The sequence below is a fragment of the Myzus persicae genome, unplaced genomic scaffold (assembly GCF_001856785.1).
Source record: "Myzus persicae strain clone G006 unplaced genomic scaffold, MPER_G0061.0, whole genome shotgun sequence".
Lineage (NCBI taxonomy): Eukaryota > Metazoa > Arthropoda > Insecta > Hemiptera > Aphididae > Myzus > Myzus persicae.
In genome coordinates this window covers 80,170-104,754 of record NW_019104039.1, presented here as the reverse complement: position 1 = coordinate 104,754, position 24,585 = coordinate 80,170, and the positions used below count along the sequence as shown (strand labels likewise).

The 24,585-nt window shown below is 28.6% G+C and overlaps 2 protein-coding genes across 2 annotated transcripts in view; both read left to right on the top strand.

Annotated features, from left to right (window-relative positions):
* The window catches only part of LOC111037893 (putative serine protease K12H4.7), a 27,613-nt gene extending 20,876 nt beyond the window's left edge, over window positions 1-6,737 (top strand). The window contains exons 5-10 of the mRNA XM_022320737.1: window positions 1,445-1,580; window positions 1,648-1,834; window positions 3,326-3,455; window positions 3,695-3,827; window positions 6,179-6,348; window positions 6,525-6,737. Coding sequence (XP_022176429.1) covers window positions 1,445-1,580; window positions 1,648-1,834; window positions 3,326-3,455; window positions 3,695-3,827; window positions 6,179-6,348; window positions 6,525-6,664 — 896 coding nt within the window. The 3' untranslated portion in view covers window positions 6,665-6,737. The remainder of the gene's footprint in view (window positions 1-1,444; window positions 1,581-1,647; window positions 1,835-3,325; window positions 3,456-3,694; window positions 3,828-6,178; window positions 6,349-6,524) is intronic.
* Window positions 6,738-13,251: 6,514 nt separating this feature from the next.
* Window positions 13,252-19,102, top strand: LOC111037900 (putative serine protease K12H4.7). Its single transcript, XM_022320744.1, has 9 exons — window positions 13,252-13,446; window positions 13,532-13,713; window positions 15,859-16,091; window positions 16,258-16,393; window positions 16,483-16,660; window positions 17,583-17,715; window positions 17,911-18,040; window positions 18,728-18,897; window positions 18,985-19,102. The coding sequence occupies exons 1-9, from the start codon at window positions 13,252-13,254 to the stop codon at window positions 19,098-19,100; spliced, it is 1,473 nt and encodes a 490-aa protein (XP_022176436.1). The 3' UTR covers window positions 19,101-19,102.
* The last annotated feature ends 5,483 nt before the right edge of the window (window positions 19,103-24,585 follow it).

Below are 24,585 nucleotides of genomic sequence, written 5' to 3'. Positions count from 1 at the left end.
TATCATTTATTTTCGTAGAATATTTTATGGTAGTAGAAAATGCATTAGCTACATATAAGCCAGAATGCGTGTCTCAAATAAAACAAGCAAATCAAATGATCAACTATTGCCTTAAAACCGACCATGGAGCTAAAATAGTTGAAAAAAAATTCAAGTACTACAAGTCAACCTATAAAATGACCTTCATTTTATGTATAAAATTTTTTTTCAAAATGTTTTAGGTTGTGTGATCCCTTAGACAGAAAAAACGAGAAAGATGTATCATATTTGTTTGAAATTTTAGCTGACAATTTCGCAGGAATTGTGCAATACAATAAAGACAACAGACATTATAGTGATCCTGAACGATCCTCAGTAACATTAGAAACGTTGTGTGATATAATGGTTAACGAATCAATACCAACTCCAGTAAGTTTATGTTTATACATTTTTAGGTTCTAAGCAAAGCGATGAACTTACCTATATTGGTTTTACAAAAGTACCTTTGTGTAGGTTATTTAAAAAAAATGTAATTGTCTGTTATTGCCTTTCGGAGCAAAAAAATGCTTCAATCTTCAACAATAAGTGCCGGTTTTAGTTGCAAATTGATTTAAGTTAGTACCTACTTATAGAAAAAATATTACTTATTCGCACTTTTAGAAACAATCGATATCGAGCAAAAATAAAATTATCAAAGTAATATCTGAGAATATTATGTGCAGCAATTCAAGACAAAATTAATTTAGTTTTTTGTTTAGTTTAAAAACGAATAACCTTAGAGACAGGAAATTACATATATATGTATATATAATATATATAATATATACGTAGGTACCTACATTTGAAAATTAAAATGGTGATAATTTGAAAACATGAATCACAGCACTATTAATTACCTACACAAAAAGAAGTTTATAGAGAATAATCTGGAATTTCAGAAAAATTAAAAATACGTTTTAGTGTTCCAAGGAAGTAATTCATAATGTGGGTTTATGAGACTTATTAAAATTGATATTTGTAACTACTAACTAGTAAATCACAAAAGTCTGAAATGTTATATCCACACTTCATTATCATATCAAACTTTTTAGGGATCGAACTATCGTAGTTGGGAGGGCTTGAGTGGCCTATTCTCTATACTCTAAATATACATGGGCGTCGAGAGTTGCCCCCCAACCATGTACTTTTTTTGTAAACAGTTCTCATTGTTCACTGTTTCAGTTAGGTTAGTTATAGTCTTAATAATTTTAATGGTCAAAATAAAACATAGTAAATAATTCTACGATTTACGAAATGCCTAAATAGTAACTAAGTTAATATTAATGCATGAATATTTTTTAATATAAAAATTATGTTAAAATTAGGCAAGATTAAAGACATTTGAAATCTGTCTTTTTCCATATCTTAGAGTTATAATATGTACTTATTGCACAATTTGACATAATATTATCATTTATTTTCGTAGAATATTTTATGGTAGTAGAAAAAGCATTAGCAACATATAAGCCAGAATGCGTGTCTCAAATAAAACAAGCAAATCAAATGATCAACAATTGCCTTAAAACCGATGATGGAGCTAAAATAATTGAAAAAAAATTCAAGTACCACAAGTCAACCTATAAAATGACCTTCATTTTATGTATAAAATTTTTTTTCGAAATGTTTTAGGTTGTGTGATCCCTTAGACAGAAAAAACAAGAATGATGTATCATATTTGTTTGCATTTTTAGCTTTCAATTTCGCAGTAATTGTGCAATACAATAAAGACAACAGACATTATATTGATCCTAAACGATCCTCAGTAACATTAGGAACTTTGTGTGATATAATGGTTTACGAATCAATACCAACTCCAGTAAGTTTATGTTTATACATTTTTAGATTCTAAGCAAAGCGATGAACTTACCTATATTGGTTTTACAAAAGTACCTTTGTGTAGATTATTTAAAAAAAATGTAATTGTCTGTTATTGCCTTTCGGAGCAAAAAAATGCTTCATTCTTCAACAATAAGTGCCGGTTTTAGTTGCAAATTTATTTAAGTTATTACCTACTTATAGAAAAAATATTACCTATTCGCACTTTTAGAAACAATCGATATCGAGCAAAAATAAAATTATCCAATTGGTATCGGTAATATCTGAGAATAATATGTGCAGCAATTCAAGACAAAATTAATTTAGTTATTTGTTTAGTTTAAAAACGAATAACCTTAGAGACAGGAAATCTACATAAATTATTTCTGTAATAACATTTACTAGGCATGAAGTAATTTATTTTGGATCCTTTTGTGCTATTTATTGGTATTTTAAATGCTTGAATATTTTAATGAACAATTTGATTTTATGATTGTTTGAGGTGAACATTTCAACATAATTCGTCAAATCATGAGAGTACATACAATTTTTTATTTTGACAGAAATCTTGCTAATTTAATAAAATGTTCTTCATAGGTCTATTTTACATTTTATATCGAAAATACATAAGCACAATTTTTTTTTTATAGACATGTGAAGTTCTAATTTTGTCCAAAATAGAAAATTATTATAGAAAACGTAATAACTACAAATTTTATTAACGTTTTTATCAAGAGCAATTTTTGTTATCTTGTTTTTATGTTGTAATTAAAAAAATAATAACCGCTGGGAAATCAAACTTTTTACTATTACATATAAGTATTATTTTTTTTTATACACAATGATATTTTTAATATATTTGTACTAAACTAAAGAATTTTACTACCCACTTAATATAAATTAATTTTAAAGTGTCCTTAGAGTTAGAGGCAAACACTATCATTGCACAGAATCATTTTAGTTTGCAATTATTTGTAACAGTGACCTACTCAATGACAAAGTAAATTTGAAACCTACTATATAGCAGAGCAACTCTTTTAGTTTAGGTTTTTTCTAATATTGTGTGCATGAGCATGACGCATGTAGTTGCCTACTTAAAATATTTTAGGTTTGAACAGAGTATTATGTTAGGTTATAAACTTTTAACGTCTTTAAATTATTATTGTAATCAATGGCATTATTATCTGCTTAAATCATCTAAATGTATAGATTATTCCCCATAGTAAATGAATCATAGTAATATAGTATAATACATTTGTCATTTATATTGTACAGAAAAAGATATTTTAACGACAAAGAAAAGTCCATCAAACCCTGAAAAATTACGTACAAAATTATAAATCATAATATTTTTATCTTTGTTATTATTCTCAATATGACATGTATTTTCTTTAATTTTATAAAAATTAATATTCATTACTTATTTATTGTATTATTGATGACTCAGGATTGTAGCAATACTGCAATTATATACTGAATTATACTATTTTAGTTAGATAGGTACGCTGCTGTTAACAGTAAACTATTATCATTAAATAATGCAGAGTGTCAAGATAATATTTATTCCCAGTCGATTAATTTCTATTTGAATCCATCTTGGAATAGTGGTGCAGCACAAGGAGGTTAGTATTGAGTTTCAACTATTCAAATAAATTGTAAGCAAATTGTGTAGAAAATAATGTTCAAGAATTATTATCACAATTTCACTAACATAATATAATTTATTATAATAACTAGAAAGTGGTTAATATTGTTGTTGGTAGGTATATACTATATTGTCTATATTATATTAGTAGTTAGTATACGCTATTAACTTTTCATTCGATTTTTATGTTTTCGTGATAACACAATTTTGTTACAGGTCGACAATGGACATACCAAACTTGTACTGAGTTTGGATTTTATCAGACATCTAGTCAAGATGATCATGTGTTTGGTCATAACTTTCCAATGGACTTTTTTATTGAAATGTGCCAGGACATTTTTGGAAAATCGTAAGTTCACTAACACCGTGTATTAATATCTGTGTTAGGTAATTCGTAGGCATAATATAGTATATAGTAGGTTACTATATTAAATATTTGTAGTACTTTTTAAAATATGTTGTTAAGGCTGCATCCGAGTTTTGTCCCAAGTATAAAAATGTAATTTAAAGATATATACTAGTTCCGTCCCGAGTTTTTTTTGAAAATAGATGTACCAGTTCCGTTCCGTGTCAAATTTAACAATATCATATTATTTAAAAATAACTAATAAAGATAAAATGATTTTAGTTATTGAACCAAATAAACTTTTCTGTCGTTATTTGTGTGTGTCCGTGCCATTTAATATACATGACAAATGGATAGTATACAATATATGTAGGTATGTCTATACCTACAGTGAAAAGGTAAAATTGTAATGATTATAAATGTATTAAAATGTTGTGTTTGCAAAGAATTGAATAATGATATTGAACGATGAAAGTGATTCAAAAAGAATGTAAAGCATTAAAGTAAAATAACTAAATTTATAATAACTAAGTGTTCGCAGTAATTAGAGAGCTAATTCTTAAAAGCCTAAAATATGATGCTAATATGTTCTGAAAGACTTTAAAATATTCTCTAAATATTCCTTAAACTTGTAAATATGCAGATTATATGATTTTTTTTCTGAAATACCTCAATAAAAACAATAAATAATTGAAATGCACCATTTCTCGGATAATAAATTTTACATGGAAAAAAAATTGTCTTCGAAAATTTAGACTACAGCCATGACAAAACTTAAAAAATTAATTATCTTTTTGTTTGTAAATTTAATTAAAAATCTAACTTAACTTCATGATAAATTAAAAAGAAAATCTGTTGACGATAATTGTGAAGAACCAGCGAAACTATTATTCATAAAGAACTAATCATGTTATTAACACTATTATCTCTAATGATATAGACTTAAGAAGAAAAAATATCCATCGTGTGAGGTCTTTCATATAATCAAAATTACCTGCATAAATTGAAAACGTTAAATATGAATTATTGAAAAAATTACCTATGCAGACTAATAATGACATTTTCAAAATAATAAAAGATCCGATCACACACATTATTATGTTTATTTGTAATACATATTTATCTAATTCAAGTAAGGTACCATTTATGTTGATGGAGCCTTTAAATGTTGCCTAAAACAATTAAACACAATTTTTTACTATTCATGGATTAAAAGAACCAAACAGTATTTTATTCCACTTGTATATTTTTCACGGCCCGACAAAGCAGGAAACACGTATAAACACTGGTTTAAATTTTTTAGTATAGAATGTGATAACTTCCAGTTACAATTTACACCGCAAATCATTTACGGAGATTTTGAAAATACTATACATACTGCTGTTTATGCAGTTTGGTCAGAAATAAATTTAAGAGTTATTCGATTTCACTTAAGGCAATGATGGCTTAAAATTCAAGATCTAAAACTGTTCACTTTTTTAGTATTCATAATTCTGAGATTAGTATATTTTGAAAGTGCATATTTGGATTGCCATTTTTAACACTAGATGAAGTAGGTGATTATTTTGCTTCTGATCTGATGGGAATCAAACCAGTTGATGAAAAAATAGATTTATTTATGGATTACTTGGTTGATAATTATCTATATTTCACCTGAATCTACTTTTCCACCTCATACATGGCCATATGTGCTGAATTTTCACATTGTACTTTAAGTACCTCAAATACGTATACAATCATTCTATCCTGAATTCAATGGAATGTTTATTATGCTCAACCAAATGTTTATTAGTACCTATATAAAAGTTTTAAAATATGTTCATCAAGATTCAAAATCATGATTCAAGATCAAATTAAAAAGCACTATAAAACGAAGAAAACCTATACTAGTTAAAGGAGATTTTATGAAAGAAAAAATGTAAATGAGTAAAGTCCGTGTAAAATATCACGTTTGGAATTTGTAAAAAAGATATCCTATAAATTCAAGTCAATTAAAAATTTGTAAATATTTATGTTTGTTGACAATTAATATTATGACAGTTTGTCATTGACTATTAGATATTATTTAAAAAATGTGATCATTATTCATTCTTATTAAAAAGTGCTTTGCCTAGCGCCTATAGCAGAAAAGGTACATCCGCGGTTATCAGTTTATAATGCCAGTTTGATCTGAATCATTTGTTTGTATATAGAATATAGATAGCGTGTATGTTGTATGTCGTATGTAGACATTTACATATTGTATACTGTTTACGTACCATAAATTTAAAATAAATAATATTAAAAATTATATATAATTCTACCCTAACCTAACCGATTTAAGCACATCGTACTTACGAACATTTTACGTTTAGATATAATTCGGAGCTATTGTCGGCTGCGGTCGAACGTACTAATACGGTGTTCGGTGAATTGGACATTAGAGTTAGCCGGGTAATATTCGTACACGGTTCTGTTGATCCATGGCATGCATTAGGTATTACGCAAGCAAGAACAAAAAATAACGTGGCTATTTTTATTAATGGTAACTATAATAATTAATATTAATATTTAAAATTAAATTTAAATCATATTTTATCAGTTAATATATGAAGTGTATCGTACTTGTAGTAGTTGTAGTAGTATCTAACTATAAATACAACTATTTAATAATACCACCAATTATATGCGGTTTAAGTACATTTTCTGTTTCTTTCTTAGGGACATCTCATTGCACAGATATGTACCCTCCGGCATCGTCAGATCTTCCGGAGTTAACACAAGCTCGTACTACTATCAGATCATATTTGAGGGAATGGTTGGCGGAAAATGATTTTGTTGATTCAGCTCAATATACATAGTATTCGATTCCGCAATAAAATTTTAATATTTATCGAATTATTTGTAATCATTATTATAATCATATAAATTATGCATACCTGTGTTTGTTAATTTATTTAATGTCATATCCACAAATTAAATCTAACACGATTTACACGAATATGTTCAGCGGATCAGATTATCTCTTGAAAAATTAAAATAAATATGAAAATAAAATAAAATACAAATAGGGGCACATTTAATTATTTAAACTTGTAATGGATATTTGTAAAACAAAAGTATTTTGATAATAATAAATGATTATATTTTATACCTAGTAAGCATAATGTATTAATCTGTATGCTATACTATATAAGATTTCAGATAATCCAACAAATGCCGACTCTTACCATTATCAGATATTGTTTGGTTCACCCTAAAAACATCCTGTGGTTCAAAATATAAACACTCCATAATATACAAAATATTCTCATCGATATTATTCCATATTTCAAATAATCCATTTTACACAAAACATTTTTTTTTTAAATATGGATTTTTACGCAGAACAAAATATTTACAAAATCGATTTTTTCTTTTAATTCTTTGTACGTATGTTTGTTCGGATTTAACTCAAAATCTATATACCGGATTTTGATGAATTGTTTTAAAAAATATTCCTCACGACTTCAGAAGTGCTATAAGGCATATTTCTTTCAATTTTTTAAGTATATTTATTAACTTTTAAATACATTTACATACTTACTTATATTTGCACAGGGTATTTCGGGTATAAAGTGTTTATAAAAGGTTGCTATTGGTTATAGGAGAAATATAAATATATTTATTAAAAATTTGTATTTTTTTTTGTTTATTGGTTGCAAGTGGTTAATTGGAGAAATCAGGTATAAGCATACACCAAATTGAATTTTTCCACATTGCCTACCGAGGAGGCTGAGTTGCACTTTAGCTGCTCATTGATGTGTTTGCAATCAAAATAAAATAAAATTAATAAAAATAAAACATGTTATGTATAGAGAGTAAGCATCAAGCGGGGTCCGAAATCCATCACAGGTGGAGTGGATTGCCAACCTGTTAATATAATTCTCGCATTATCACAAGCGAGTATCACAGAGGGTTGACATTTTTAACGGGTAACGAAGAGCACGGGATCAGCTAGTTATTGAATATAATTTTAGACCTGTATTTTATTTTTGGTCAAAACCAAACAACTTGGTTCAAAATTTCAAATAGTATTCTTAACGCTAATTTTTCGATCGTTGTCCCTGGAACCTATACGTGTACTTCATAAACACCGTGGCACTCAATATGTTAATAAAACATTCGCAATTGCGGACGCACCTCGCTGGGTGTACCTAAAAATATACAATATACTGCTTGCATCGCTATAGTGTGTCTCACCGTAAACGCTGAGCGGGATGGCTATAATAATTTAACGTGTCCTGACTGACTCACTGACTGATCCGTTTCTATGGCTAAACAATGATAGCTTGAGGTTTGACATTTTCTCTGTGCTTTGTACCATCATGTAAGCGTGCACCAAGAAAGCATTAAAGATGATAGATGCATGGTCCAAGTATTGATTGTTTTGAACACTATTACACCGATTACTAAATAACGAATTGAAAAAAGTTGAAATCTTATATTGTTAGCATTTTTGACAGGCAACAAATCCTTTTAACAGGCAAAGACGGATGGGAGAGCTAGTATAATATATAAGATGCAATATTAATTTTTATGTAAACTATTTAGAACGTCTTTTTTTAGTGTAGTAGTAATTTCTTATGGTTAACAAACAGATTTTTAATAATAATTGGCATATTTTATTATAATTACCATTTGTTTATTACTTTTATACCTATATGAATTTTTTTAATAAATACAGTTATTGTTTTATTGTATTACCTAAACATTTGAAAAATTCTTTTCAACTTGCATCTTATTAATTATTTCATAATCAAATTCATTTGTTCAAGTTTTACAAACATGATTTGTGAAAACTCGTTCAGTGTATGATTTGGCGATTCCATACACCATCGCGCGTCGGCGATGTTGAGATGTTGACTGGCTTGCTGACAGAAGGAACAAGAAGCGGAACCATAGCACTTAAGGTACTATGGTACCTATGTTTAAAAGATACATGATCCCGGTGAGCCAAAATATGGGCATGGTCACTTCTCACAACGACGGGACCACCGACGAAAATATTAATAAAACTGTCTAGACTTCTAGAGAACATGTTCTGCAGAGTTTCAACAACTACCGGAGACGTCTCGTGCTACTTGCATACAATAGCTTTTACCAACTGACCAGGGACTGGAAAACCGGATTTACCTGAATTGGGAAATCTGTAGCAGACAATTTGTCAATGTGGAGTTGTTGAGTGGTGTGCTTTCAGACGTCATTATAGACGTAACAACATTCTTATACTTATTGATTATTTTTACATCAAAATAATCAAAATATAATAGAAAAAGGTTTTTATTTTTTGGGGTGCGCAAGTTCCATGTTCACTTCTCTAGTTGCGTCAATGAACAGGTGGCACTATTATTTTTGATCTGGACCTCGCAAATCTTAAGGACGCCCTTGCCATGTGTATATCAAAGACGCAGAGAGTAGTGTTTCCGAATAAGAAAGAGAGACGGTAATAAACATTTTTATGAAATGTTTATCTTTCATCCTATACTCAGAAAAAATAATGGTTTATCCATGAATATTTACTGTAATTGTCATTGTAATTGTTCTGAGTGAGACAAACAATTCGGGAATGTTCGATAAGCCATAAGGAAACTTAAACATCGTATATAATTGTCAATTATCTTCTTTCTTGAAATACATAATATAATAAAGTTTTTAAAATATTTACATTAATAAACTTTGATCGCGTACTTCACTATCCAAATATTTTAAAATATGGTACCTAACTTAAATATTTTACTTTGTATTTTTAAATACATTTTGACTAGACCTATCCATACAGACAAATGCTTAGTTGACACTTAAACTATTAAAGAATGTTTTTAATAGCTAGTACCTATACTGTAGGAAGGTATTTTAATTTTAAATATGTTTTGGCGTTATTCAGCTATATATAATTAAGTTGTCAATGTTTTAATTGTTTTTGATGTAGTATTCCACGTTGTAATATAATGTAGATGATGTTCATACAAAGGTGTTAAGTATAACAATAAATAAATACCAATTTTCTGATATAAAATACTTATAAAATGTTGAAAATTAACAGAATTTTTTGACCACCTCCTTCCAGAAAAATTGAAAATACTCTATTGGTCTAGCCTTATACTGACTGGATAACATACCTACTGAGTCAATACAATTTAAAATTTAAATAAAACACGTATTTTGTAATTATAATTTGTTTTCATGTTTATCATAGGCTTGTCTTAATAACATTTTTTAGTTTCACTTATGAAGTTATTTTTTGAATCAGATAAAAATATAATTATTCACCTAACAGCCATAAGTTATCTGTTAATAATAAAATACAATTTGTCATAAAAGTTCACTCAGTTGTGAACCATAAAAAGTTGATCACTTTATTTATGATATCTGCTATGATATCGTAAAATAGACATTAAGATTACAAATGTGTAATACACACTATATAATGATACATTTAGTGTACTTCCACACTAAGTTAATTAAATATTTTACAACTAGTAAGCGTTTTATAATTAGGTGAGTATCTATTTAACCTTGATAAAATGTATAAAAACAAAATGCCTATATTTAATAGTTTGACTTCTATTTTTTTAAAGTTACTTCTTTAGTGAAAAAATTTACAAATTAAAACAGTCAAATTTCTATATAATTGTAAGTGAGTATATTTCATTATGTCTTATTATACATATTATTTAGATGCAAGGCTTTGCATCCGAATTAATTGATACCATAACAAATCACACTAGGGTGAATATGGGGAACCTAATACTACCTATGTCATTTTGAATTGTTGTATGAATCTTTTGCGGTTAGATAGCGTTTGTAAATAGGTAGTTATTTAATAATAATAAATGATTGACAGAAATAATTTTATTATCAATTGTTATTAAATATTTCTCGTTAACATCACCTCATGTCAACATTTATGTATTGTGCTTCGTTTATCCATTCATTCAGTACAGTATCGTTCAGTAGTATTTTATGAAATTCAATTGTATAGTAAGGAATATCTAAGAAAATGTTACGTACATAGTTTTACCTAAATAACACTAAATAACATGGTATGTACCCTATAATATCGGTGGTGAGTGGGTGCAGTACTCCCCCTGGCCAAGCCACTGGATGGACAAGTGAGTACTGCTATTCTGTACTGTAGAGTGTAAATGTCAGGGTTGTCACTGTAGTAGTGTAATGAATGTGTCAAATTTGAATTGAGTGATAAAAATCTTTCTGTACGAAACACGATTCTGAGCGAATGTAGTCCATCAGCTATTTTACTAGATAAGTATATTTTATAATATTTTTGGTACTTGAGTAATTTATACTACAGGTGGTAGGTTGATATAATTTTTGCCAAAAACATAGAATTTGCAAATGCCATTGTGTAAAACATATAAAAATAAACTTAAACAAATTCAAGAACTCACGGGCCATGAATAATATTTAAATAATAGTATAACTTAAGTTGTTATTCTTCGTTTAAATATTTAATTTCGTCTAAATTTGAACTTTGAATACCTATAAAAAAGCTTTGTTTAAATATTTTTGAAATTGTTTGGTTACAGTATAAACTACTAAGGTACTTATGAGAAACCTTGTTTTAATTTTTTAATCCTGTCAAAAAATTTTTTAAAAATTTTCATAACTACAAAATAATTACCATATTATGTTCGTGATATGATATGCTTAGATTAGGGTTTCTACGTCTTTGTATGTGTTTTTCCTTAATCCCAAATTAATTGGTTGTCATTTAGGTACGTCAATAATTCTGCACATTTCAATTGAATAGCGCCAATATTTTCATCAAAATGCAAATTTAGAGTTTTTAAGAATTTTATCAAAAAAAAAAAAATGTAAAATAGCATTTATTTATGTCTTAAAAATAATTAAAATACCTATTGATTTCAGGGTCTATCGCACAAATAATTAATTTACGTCGGCCGTTTAGTCGATTTTATCAAAATTTAGTGTCAATTACCACGAATAGTATTTTTAAATTTCATACCCAAAAATAACTAAATTTGTAATTCCTTGTTCATATATATTATTTCGTAAAAATTTGAACTTAAAATATCTATTTAAAAAAAACTTAGATTAGGTAATATTTTTTAAATTATTGGTTATGGTATGAAATACTTATGACTTACGAGTAACATTGTATAAAATGTTCAATCCTTCACTAAAAAAATTGAACATTTTATTTTTAATTTTTATACATTTTTAACCATGCATCTATAAAATAGAAGCTAAAAGTTCATGAACTCATAAAAAATTTGGTCTAAATCTTAACTTAAAATAATTGTAAAAAAAAAAATCGTACCTATGTATCATCAATATATTTGAACCATTATTATAAAAACGTATGAAGAACCGTGCATTCAATTTTTAAACTTTTTGACTATGCGTATTTTATCAATATTTATAGAAAAAAACAAAAAACTTTTTTTATCCTTACAAATAACTCAAAAAGAGTCGAAATATCATCATATAGGTGAAAGTTTTAAGTATCTGGGATACTTATAGACTAGGGCAGGGGTCGGGAACCTGAGGCTCTTTGGGAAATTTACACTTATATTAAGAAGATACGTTTTTTTGTGTGTTATTGTATTTAATTAAATAATATTATACTTGTATAAACAACAACAATAATAATAATAATAATGAATTAATGAAATAAAGTTTTTCTATATTTTCTAAATTTAAGACGTATGTCTTTAATGCCTACCAATTGTTCAATGAAATAATAATATTATCTTATTCTAATATTCTATAATATATTGTCTATAATCTATATTAACAATTAAAACTAAAAAAAAGGTTGTTCAAACCTGTGCGGCTCCTTGGACATCGTGATTTTGTAATTTTTCTAAAAAATGGCTCATTCTGACGAAAAGGTTCCCGACCCCTGGACTAGAGTATCTATGGACACACAGATTTTACGTAACCACTATTCTGGTACCTTAACTATTATTTTTCACTGAAACGGTTTCAACCTAATGCCCGAAATAATTTTTCATTAAATTACAATCATGAATGCTTATGAATCATATCAATCTTCAATCAATCAATCAATGCTGTCAAGTGTCAATAAATTGATCAAAAAATACTCATTTTATAGTTTATTAATAAGTTATAGGCGGGTCGTAGTTTTAAGCCTAGAGACACAATGTATCCATATTGATACCTAATTAATATTAGGTACTTACAGAAGAGTTCATTAATAAAAATGATGCCTTTAAATGATAATTAATATCCTTATACGTTATACCATACAAAATAATATTTATATATAATCAATATATGTATATTTTGAAAATATACATAAATTGATTATGTTATTGTTTTTAGCAATAAGCTTACTATTCAAGTATAATTTTTAAAAAGAGGTTAACTTTTTTCAGATTAAGGATCTTAATTTTAAAAAATGAATTTAATTTTTTGCGTACTTTGGTGTTGCGTTTGGTCGGGTTCTTTGGCTCATAACGGTAGTTTTATGAGACTGGTGGGAGTAGGAAAACCAAATTTGACAACAACAACTAGAAGTCTGATTATCGAGAACAAATGGTTTAAACAGAAAGTGGATCATTTTAATCCCTCTGATAAAAGAACGTGGAACCAGGTATGAATTTACATAATTGATAACGTGTTAAGATGATTCAGTAATTATTAGTCAAGGATTAACAGAATGATTGGATTTTTTTTAGAGGTATCAAATGAATTTGAAATACTATAAACATGGTGGCCCAATATTTTTGAATATAGGAGGAGAAGAAGAAATTTCACATGATTGGATGACTTCTGGTGCTTGGATTGAATATGCTAAAAAATGTAATGCCATATGTTTTCAATTGGAACATCGGTATTATGGAAGAAGCCATCCCACTGAGTGAGTGAATGAAAGATAAAACAATAATATTAATTAAATACTGTATACCTATAGTAAAATGTAGTTCTAAATGTTGCAATAATCAACTAAAATATTATAAGTCCAAATAATATTGTACCTACTACCTAATATCCAACTGATATTACAAATAAGATTTCATTGGATTATTACTTCAACAGACTTTATTTTAATAATTGATACCTACTACAATTTGGTTATGTACATAGTGTATTTATGATATGAATAATACAATATTATTACATGATTTCATGGAATGAAGTCACTTCACAATCTACTCTATATTGAAAATTCTTTTTGAATTCTGTGGAATATTTCAAGTTTCTTCAGTTAATAATTTTTGAATGATAACAAAATAACAACAATCGTTTGAAGATAAATAGTTGTTATTTATTTATATGTTTGAATATCCAATGTAAACTTGAAATGTAAACTGTAAAATATAAACTTGAAACATCGATTATACTGCACAGGCAATTTATTGAGTGGTTAACAGTAATCCTGATGATCTAGGCTGAGCACAGTGACGCAGACAGAATCCATTCTCCTTGACAGGTGTATGGGGATTATGAGTATCTCTTGATCATTTGTTCTTCATTCTAGATCTCTTCACATACCTTATACATGGCTTTGTGTAATTCTTTTCTTCTCTACTAGATTAGCTCTGTGGTAATGTCTCTTGCTGGAGATTTTCAATTTTTAATCTGAGTATAGCTGCTTCAACATCCTCTAGTTTTAAGCTTTTTATCCGGGGTTCTGCTCTTTGGTACTCAGTGTGAGGTATCGGGTTGTTTGGTATTGCACAACTTAAAAGATTTACAAAGTATTGTTTTCATCCTAGAGATTTTGTTCCTGGTTGCAATAACATTTGTCCATTCAGATCTTTAATTGCCCCTTATTTTTGGTTGAATTATCGATACAGCTTAAAGATTCTGAAGAAATTCCTGTCTCTTTCTTGAGTAAGATCATTCTCCGAGTTTTGTAAGATCATGTTGAAATGTTTTCTTCTCCATCTGAATAATTGTCTTGAAATGTTTCTACTTATTTGCGTATGAGTATTTCAGGGTCTGCGTGATATTTCTCTGCTACAGGGTGAGATTATTCGTTGTGCCATTTGTTTCTTGCGTTCTTCATATGTCCGATATTCTGTTTCACCGGTCCATGCATGCCGTCTTTTATTCTTTCCCACGCTCTAGAATTTTGTTTTTTCTCTACTCCAACGTTCTTATTGACAGCGTCTTCGTACTTTATTCCAGTAGTGTCTTCTTTGAGAGATTCTAGGTTGAACTTATATCTTATCTCTCTTCTTAGTTTAGTTTCAATTTTTATCTTTAACCTGCAGTTTACTATTACCATGAGGTAGTTAGTGTCACAGTCCGCTTCTCTACAACTCCAAACATAGGAAATAGTTTTGTGATATCTATTCTTGATCACGAATACAGTCAATTTGATTCATTGTTCTAACATTCAATAATCTTCACATGTACTTGCGTATATTATTGTGTGGGAAAATAGTATATTCTTTGATAGAATCTTAATTTGTGGTTCGGACGAATGTCACCCCTAGACACTAGTCTACATACATGTTTAAATATTTTGATAATTTATTAAGAATAATTTATTGTACATACAATATACATGTGAACACTGCACTAAGCAATGAATACGGATGATAAAATAAAAACAAACAATAAAAAAAAGTAGTCTAAAACATAGAAGATATTATAATAAACTAATATTAAAAATATAAGAATTATAAAATGCATTATATTGTTGACATCAATTTAAATCCACATTTTAATCAAAATTATTTCGGTCATTAGTTTGTGCTTTCCTAATGACCCATCAAAAAAATAAAACATTGTAGAGGATCTTCATCACTTTGCTACCCCCTTCCTCATAACAATACCAACTCGAGTACTGTGTAATAATAACCTGTGGATGAAAACCGTCTTTACACATACATGCATTAAATTCCAACACAAATTATTTGATTGTGTATTATATATTATTTTTAATAAAAAATCTCACATTTTAAGGGCTTCTGTATATTAATTAAAACAACAAAAATAATTTTCATTCATTTTTCATGTTTTATTTTAAATATGTGATATTTGTATGTTTCAGTAATTTAAACACTAACAATTTAATGTACTTGACTATTGAACAAGCATTAGCTGACTTGGAAACATTTATACGCACCATTTCAAAAGATAATGAAGCACTAAATGCTAAATGGGTAGTATTTGGAGGGTCTTATTCTGGAAGTTTAGCTGCCTGGTTAAGAATGAAATATCCACATCTCGTACACGCAGCAGTTTCATCAAGTAGCCCTTTAAAGGCAAAAATAAATTATAAAGGTACTATGATATAACACATTATTTGTCAATTTATTTAGCCTTTCACAACAACATCGTAAAATACACATAACATTGTAATTTCATTGAAATAATATAGTCTTAAAGTTATCCATCTTCGTGGTTATCGTTGAAAAATAAATAATGTTGAGAGCTTTTATTCTTATAGAATATTATATGGTTGTCCAAAATGTACTATCAACTTATAATCCAAGATGTGCATCATATATAAGATCAGCAACTTTATCGATTAGCGATTTGTTAAAATACAAGGATGGAGCAAAATATATTAATAGCAAATTCAAGTACCCAATTCACAACTCTTAATTAATACCAAAATAGCTTGTATAATGATAGAAAATAATAAATGGCAATTGTAATTACATAATTTCAGAACGTGCAGTAGTATTCCAGCAGGAAATCAAAAAGATAAAACACAATTGCTTAGTAACCTAGCTCTACCCATTGCACAAACTGTACAATACAACAAAGGTAACATATATAACGGAAATGCGTCTTCCGCATTAGAAGGAATATGCAATATGATGTTAGACAGGTCTTTAGGAAATCCAGTAAGTATTTTATTAATATGAGCAACTTAGTTACCAATATAATAATTAGGTAGGTAGTATGAATAATTATGATTATGAACATAATATTAGGTAATTGCAAAACAGCTGTGGGTATCTCTACAAATTTCTTTTTATTATTTAAAACACAATATCTCACTAGGTCCTTATCTTCAGTATTGGGCTCTAGGCAGCAACGTAACGAAAGTAACGAGTTATCGTTTTAACTTGTTCGAGAATTGAGGATTAAAGAAAATGTTTAAGGTAGTACAACGTCTATAATGTGTGTATTGAGTATACCTGCGTCCTGCAGGTACATTTAATTTTAACTCGTCACAATTCAGTTTCCAATGGTTTTTGAACAACATGTCAATACTGTATACTCTATGTTGCGCATTTGTAATACGGAGACAACAAATGTCCGTGAAAGTCCTCTACTCATGTGTTTCACATTATGTCTGACAGCAGAATTGTCAAGTTATGTAATCCCAACTGAAATAGTGATTTTAACTGTTAGAGACATAAGTAAATACACATTTTACTCAATTAACGACGAAATATCAACATTTTTATATCATTTTTTTTTTTTTTTTGAAAATGTTATCAAAAACTATGCAGTGATGGTGCCTACAATACTAATATGTAAGCATGATTTACAATTTTGTGTATTTATAATAGATAGGTACATAGCAGACCAATTATTATTTTGATAACAATTTTGTTTTTAAATAAGTATTCAAAATAAATAAATAATGAATCTGACAGGTTTATTACTCTTAAGTCTGAGGTATCACCGTTCAACCATTCGGTGGCTGGTAAACTGTCTATAATCTAGTGGTCATGTAACCAAGTGGATTTTATTAATTGATAACTCTAGTAGGAATGAATAAAATAATAATCAATAATTATGTGCATATTTTCACAGCTTGAAAGATATACAGTCGTACACGAAAAATTAAGATCCGTCAATAATCAAAAATGTTTATCGGGTACATATGAAACTGCACTTTCCGCTTTTAAGAAAACATCTTGGAACTCAGGAAATGTAAAAACAGGAGGTGAGTAAAATGGGTGATGGGCGCAAATGGTTTGCACCGAGTATAATTTAGGAGGTACCTTATTCTTCATCAAATGTAATTAATTGTTCCTAAAGCCTTTTTTCATATCTAAATAATGTATTATTTATTTATACAGCAATTTCATCTGCTTTTGTATGATAATATAGGTATAATAAGCAAGCTATTTTATTTCAGATCGACAAATGTTGTACCAAGTCTGTACAGAGATTGGTAATTTTGTAACATCAAACAATTTTAATCACTTATTTAGTGATACCATACCATTAAACTTTTTTATTGATATGTGTAAGGATGTTTTTGGAACGTAAGTTGATAAAAATATTTTTTTTAAATGTTATTTATTATTTATATGACGTATCGTATTCGTATATGACCATAATCTGTCTCAAAGTAGAACACACTAGTTCTAATGGACAAAGTATATTTTAGTATTAAGTCCATTCCAAATATAATTAGTAGTTATGATTGTGTAGTGTCCATTCATTGGGAGGGTAGTTGTAATTGATTGAAGTGACATTGAATCGGCACCGAGACGTATAGCAAAACCTGATCATCGGCTACTGTATATTATTAATATATTATTGTGAATTTATTATTAAGCCCCTAAGATCACACCCACTATGCAGAAGCAAGCAAAAAAAAAAAAAATGATATTTAACAAAAACCTTACCACGAAAAAAAGACCAACTCCCTCCCAAAAAAGTTTGTCTATCAAAGTACTTACGTACTGATATCTATATTGCAGTCAATTCAGCTCTTTCCTTACAATAACTTTAATAAATATTGCATGTATCATATTATATTTATATGGCATCTTATTTACTGTATATTATATTAATTGTTTTAACAACCTGGTCTCATTATAGTATTGTTAATAGTTACTGGTAAATGTTTATACTGATGAGGATCATATCATGATGCAGAATTGCTTATTTTTAAAATCTATTGAATCATCATAAATAATTAAATTTATATTATCTTTTTCATTTAGATTTAACTCGACGAAATTACATAAGGCTATCAAAAAAACAAATGAGATGTACCAAATTTTAAAAAATAAAACGAGCAGGATTATTTATTTGCACGGTTCTGTCGATCCGTGGAATAGGTTAGGTCTTACTCGACTAAACACAAAAGACTCCATTTCCATTACCATTAAAGGTAACGAACCATTATATTTTTATTAATTTAAGATCATTTTTATAAACTAAAATTTCTGTTTATTATTTAAAATTTTTTTTTTTTTAGGAGTATCACATTGTGCTGATACATATCCTTCTCAGTCATTGGACCCTCCACAGTTAACGAAAGCTCGTGAAACTGTTACATATTATGTACAAAAGTGGTTGAAAGAAAAAAATTGATGTACTACTTAGATAAAAGATACCTAATAAAAATAATTATTGTTTCAAAGATATTTAATATCAATTTAATTAAAATTTAAATGTTTCTTCAAAAATATTATGCATTGGTGTATTAAAATTAATATACAAAACAAATTATTTTGCTCTCAATGATAATTAATAAATAAATACTACAATATATATTTTTCCCACCCTTTTGATCCTATGAGGATTTTTACCGCCAAAACTATTTAACTATCCCTTCCTATTTCTCTTTATCATATGTTATATTTTAAAAATCTGTTCCATTCGCATTCCATAACTCATTTATGCTATCTATCCATCTTCTTTGCGGTCTTCTCTTGGTCTCCTTTCCTTTAACGCCTAAGTCATTATTTCTTTAATTAGGCATCCATCCGTTTGCCATGTAAAAACACCAGAAAGCAGGGAGGACCTCAACCATTCTCTTAATTTATGTGAAATGATATAGAGCTGGAAATCGGAAATCACTTTATATTACATTACTATATAGAGAAATGAAGTAACTCATTTGTTTGAATTATATAAAATAATATATAAGCCAACAAAATCTATATTGATACTAATTATTATATTTATTTTAAATTAGTATTTTAAACCACCCATCGTATTATATTCATACTGTTATGTATCAACTTATAGACACAATTAACACTAATAATACCCCTGTCTTTGATACGTGAGTAATAATACTTAGTTATATACTATATATAAATATAAAACTAGTATTCATTTGTGTACCTATACTTTTTGATTTACTCTTATAAACTCTTACATAAAAAGTGTTATCGGCAGGCAAATCCCAATGTATAACATTTACACGGAAAAGAAAAGAAAAGAAACTAAAACACACCATAAACAATAATAAAATTCCTAACCAAAACACTGCTAAAGTCCTTGGAATAATTTTTGAATAAAAAAACTCATACATCCCACACATAAAAAATATTAGAAAAATCTGAGTAACAAGTATTAACATAATGAAAATTCTAGATCATACCAGTTGATGAGCCTCTTTTCCACGTTAACAACTATACACAATCATTCACTTTATCCAAACTCGAGTATAATTCATTTATTTTTATAAACGGCAACAAAAATGCGTTAAGATTGTTAGACACAATCCATAACAAAGCATCAAGACTGGCAACTGGAGCTTTTCGGTTTAGTCCCATTGCAAGCCTACTTAATATATCCAATGCGATGCCCCCTCCCCAATATTAAGCTCTAGGAAAATGTCATGATGCTTGCCATATAACTTGCTGAAACAAAATGGTATTCTCTGTACAATCATGCCTTCCATACTAGCAATTGTTGACGAAAATAATCTTAACATCAAAGACATTATAACCTCCCAAACGGCCTTTTTTCCATCCATGGACTTTGATATTTTATAATGATTGACGCTAGGCTAACCGATCTACCAAAAAACATAACTCATCATTCACATACTTATAGTCGAGAGTTCAAAAACATTTTATCTCAGTACTCCAACTTTTTTAAAATTTACACCAACGCATCCAAAACCGAAAGTAATGTGGAAATCGCTATCATATATTATAATGTCTAAGAAGAAATAACATACAAACTTTCATTAGAATGCTCCATATGCAACGCTGAGGCAATTGCTATTCTTAAAGCTCTTGAATATTCACTGGTAAAACAAAATAATAACTTCGTTATCTTAAGTGACTCCCTAAGCTCCATAACAAGTATTGCCAACACTCACGAACCTAATGACACATCAAAGAAAATTCAGCTCACCATCTTTGCTCACTACACCGAAGTAAATGTAGTCAAATTAATGTGGATTCCAAGCCACTCACCAATAAATGGCAACGAAAAAGCTGACACGCTAGCTAAAAAAACCACATCAACAGCCCCCAAAGGCAATATCTCAAACATTTCTGCTCAAGATGCTAAGCGCAAAATAAAACTTATATCACCATAATCCTGGCAAAACCTCTGGCCTATACAAAGAACTAAACGTAATGAAATAAAGTAATCGACCCTACATTGGACGAATAGTCACCCAAAGCGCAAAATAGAAACCACTACCAATAGACTCCTAATATGTCACACCAGACTCACTCATGGATCCCGGATGTCCCGAGGGGAACTCCCCCATATGCTAGCTATTCACTAATGAAAACTATGAGCTTCGTTTTGTTTAAACTTTTAAAATTAAAATTTAGATTATTTTTTTTTTGATTCATCAAAGTTTGTATAGTTAGAAATTTATAAAATTTTCAATTTGAATAACCGAACCTTGTAAATATAATTCAACGTTCTTCATACCTTATTACTTATTCTTACAGAAACGTAAAAATACTGAAAATACATAGGTATCACAATTTTAGATTCAGAGTGGATCAACGGATGTAATGATTTTACAATGATGTTTAGTTTTTTGTGGGTACTTGAAACTTTTAAAGTATGTATATTATTATATTTTATACACACAATGACGTTTTCAAACTCAATTTTTTGGTACAATGTATTCAATATACCGTATAGTGCAGCGGTCGGGAACTTGCGGCTCTTTGGAAAATGCATCAATATTTCAAGACCCGTAAAATATGAATTATAGTTTACGTTATTATAGTGATAATATTTCTGAATTTCTTAACAACGATTATAACAGGATTATAAACCACGATGATTTCAGGTAAGAAAATATTTTATATTTTTTATTTTAAACAATATTTTATCTATTCCATGGGTCGGAAATCTTTTCGTTGTGAAAGAGGAAATCAATTTAAATAAACTGATATCTATTTTCACTGATGGATAACCAATTATGGTTGCTGACTGCTGAGTATAAAGGATTTGTTACTCTTTTTAGCCAAAATGTGAAACATGAACTACTGTCGTTTTATTGTAGGTATTGTTCACCAAGAAGCTTCATGTGCTCAAACATTCCCAGTTGAAATTAACCAAGTTATGGCACTAGTAGGGAAAATTATTACCGAATTATAGCTTCAGCTCTGAATCATAGACAGTTTCGTGCATTGCTTGATGAAGTTAATGCCTGATACAATGATCTTCTTATGTTCAATGATGTACGTTGGTTATCGAGAGGGATTGTTTTGAAGCACTTTACAGATTGTTTCAAACCCATAAAAGATTTTCTAACGAACAAAGACATCAACTACCCCGAATTATGCTATGATAAGTAGCATCTACTGGTGTAGATTTGACTTCATGTCTAAATCACTTAAATACTAAGCTTCAAGGTAAGGGTAATACAAGTATACAACGCATATGCTACTACAAACCGTTCTTTCTTTCGAAAAACAACGTCAGCTTTTTGCAAAAGATATTGGCAGTGGAAATCTGGATCATTCTGATGCCTACCAATAACTCAATGGAATAATAATACTATACTAACAACTGCCACTAAAAAAAAGGTTGTTCAAATCATGGACATCATGGATTAGCAAATTTTTATTTTTAAAAAAAATCTTTCCTACAAAAAGGTGTTTTTGGAAAAAGGAAAAAGGTTCCCGACGTGTTCTCCGTGTGAGCACGCCCATGGCAGAGCACTACCCACTTGCGAATTTTTTTTATTACAGATATTTCCAGTTTAGATGTTGCGCAAATTGATTATTTAACATAAAACAATTAATTTAGATATTTTGATGAAATTCAAAAAATATTCTTCTTCTAAGTGACTTGACATTTTTCACTATTCCGGATATAAGTATTTATTGCTAGCTGTCTCAACCGGCGTTGCCCGGACAAAAGTCATCTCAAGTGAAAACCGATTTTTTTTTTACATTATAAAATAATAGCTGACCGATTCCGATGTTCGTGACGGTGTCGATCGATTTGTAGTTTTCTATTTGTTGACTGTGAGTGTTCGTTAACAACTTTATTTTACACTGTTTTTTCTCCTGCGTTATCATTTAATATTACCGTGTAAAATATTTAAAAATGTCGTTTGTTGATAAAAATGCTCACAGCCAGCGAAAAAAATATATTTATAGTGTGTATAATATAAATAAATTATTATTGTTATTTTAGTTATAATGTATATTATATACTATATTTCAACCCCTTACAGCCCTTTTTTTAGTATTAAAAAGTAGCATATTATGGCCTTTCTCAGTGTCTAAACTATCTATGTACCAAATTTCATTTAAATCGGTTCAGTAGTTTCAGAGCCTATTCAATACAAACAAACAATCAAATCTTTCCTCTTTATAATATAAAGATTAGTTTTGATAGACACATATTACAATTTTTAAAATATATATTCAGACTTATTTTCCAAGCTATTCACATTTTCCTACGGGCTACGATAATGCCCTGTATGTTAATAATAATATTATTATTATTATAATATAATAAGGTTAACAAATAGGTAAATAGATACTTACTAATTTATTATATAATATTATTAGGTACGATTTGTTTTTTCAAAAGTTATTTCATAGTAATTTACCATGTTACTATTTACTAATAAAAAAATGGCAAAATAAATCTATTTATACATATATAAGTATATATAGATATATATTATATATTTATATATCTAATATATATAAATGTGAAAATATGAATCATTGTCAATCATATAATTTTTTTAATGAAAGAGTAAGCACAAAGCTAAGCAGGTTTTAGCATTTTTTAACAGAACATTTTTGAAGTATGTATGTCAATTATATACATTGAGTTATATCGTAATCCTTATATATGTAAAAGGACAGACCCTTTTACTTACCAATTTTGTGACGACGCTATTTAACTTTTTCCAATTTTTTTTCACAGAATTGTTCCAAACACCTTCCTAAGTGACACCACTTCACCCGATCTTCAAAATTTTGATTTTAAAGGGTTGAAATCGGTAAAAATTAATTGTTTACGTACAATTTGTATATCTAATATATACAATTATCGAGTCACAGTGTTTGTTACCATACTCCTCCAAAACGGCTTAACCGATTTCAATGGAATTTTGTATATACATCTAGTTGTAGGTCTGCGAATAGGTTTATATGAGAGAACATTTATAAAATTCAACTTTTTAAGAGTGATTGAAACGGGGATCGTTATTATTATTTGTTATTTATTGATATTATTATTATTATTATTAATATTATTATTTGGTTGTTTGTATAGGATTGCCATTGGTTACAGAAATTATGAACAGACCATTTTTCATTATCAACTAATTGAATTTTTTTTATTTGTAAGTTGTGTACAATGCCGGCAAGACGAAATTTATGCCAAAGTGAGAGAAGTCAAATATTTAAACATAAGAAAGGTAAGTCGTAAGTAGATGTTCTTCTGCCGTGCATTCGCTGTCATGGATGGTATTAAATATGAATTCAAGACGGTATGTCAGTGTAGGATATTTTATATTGTAATTACTTATTATTAATTTGGTATCTGGCATTAATATTATTCTTAAATTATCAGTGATGCTGGAAAAATATTAAATATACCTATGTACAATTGGGCT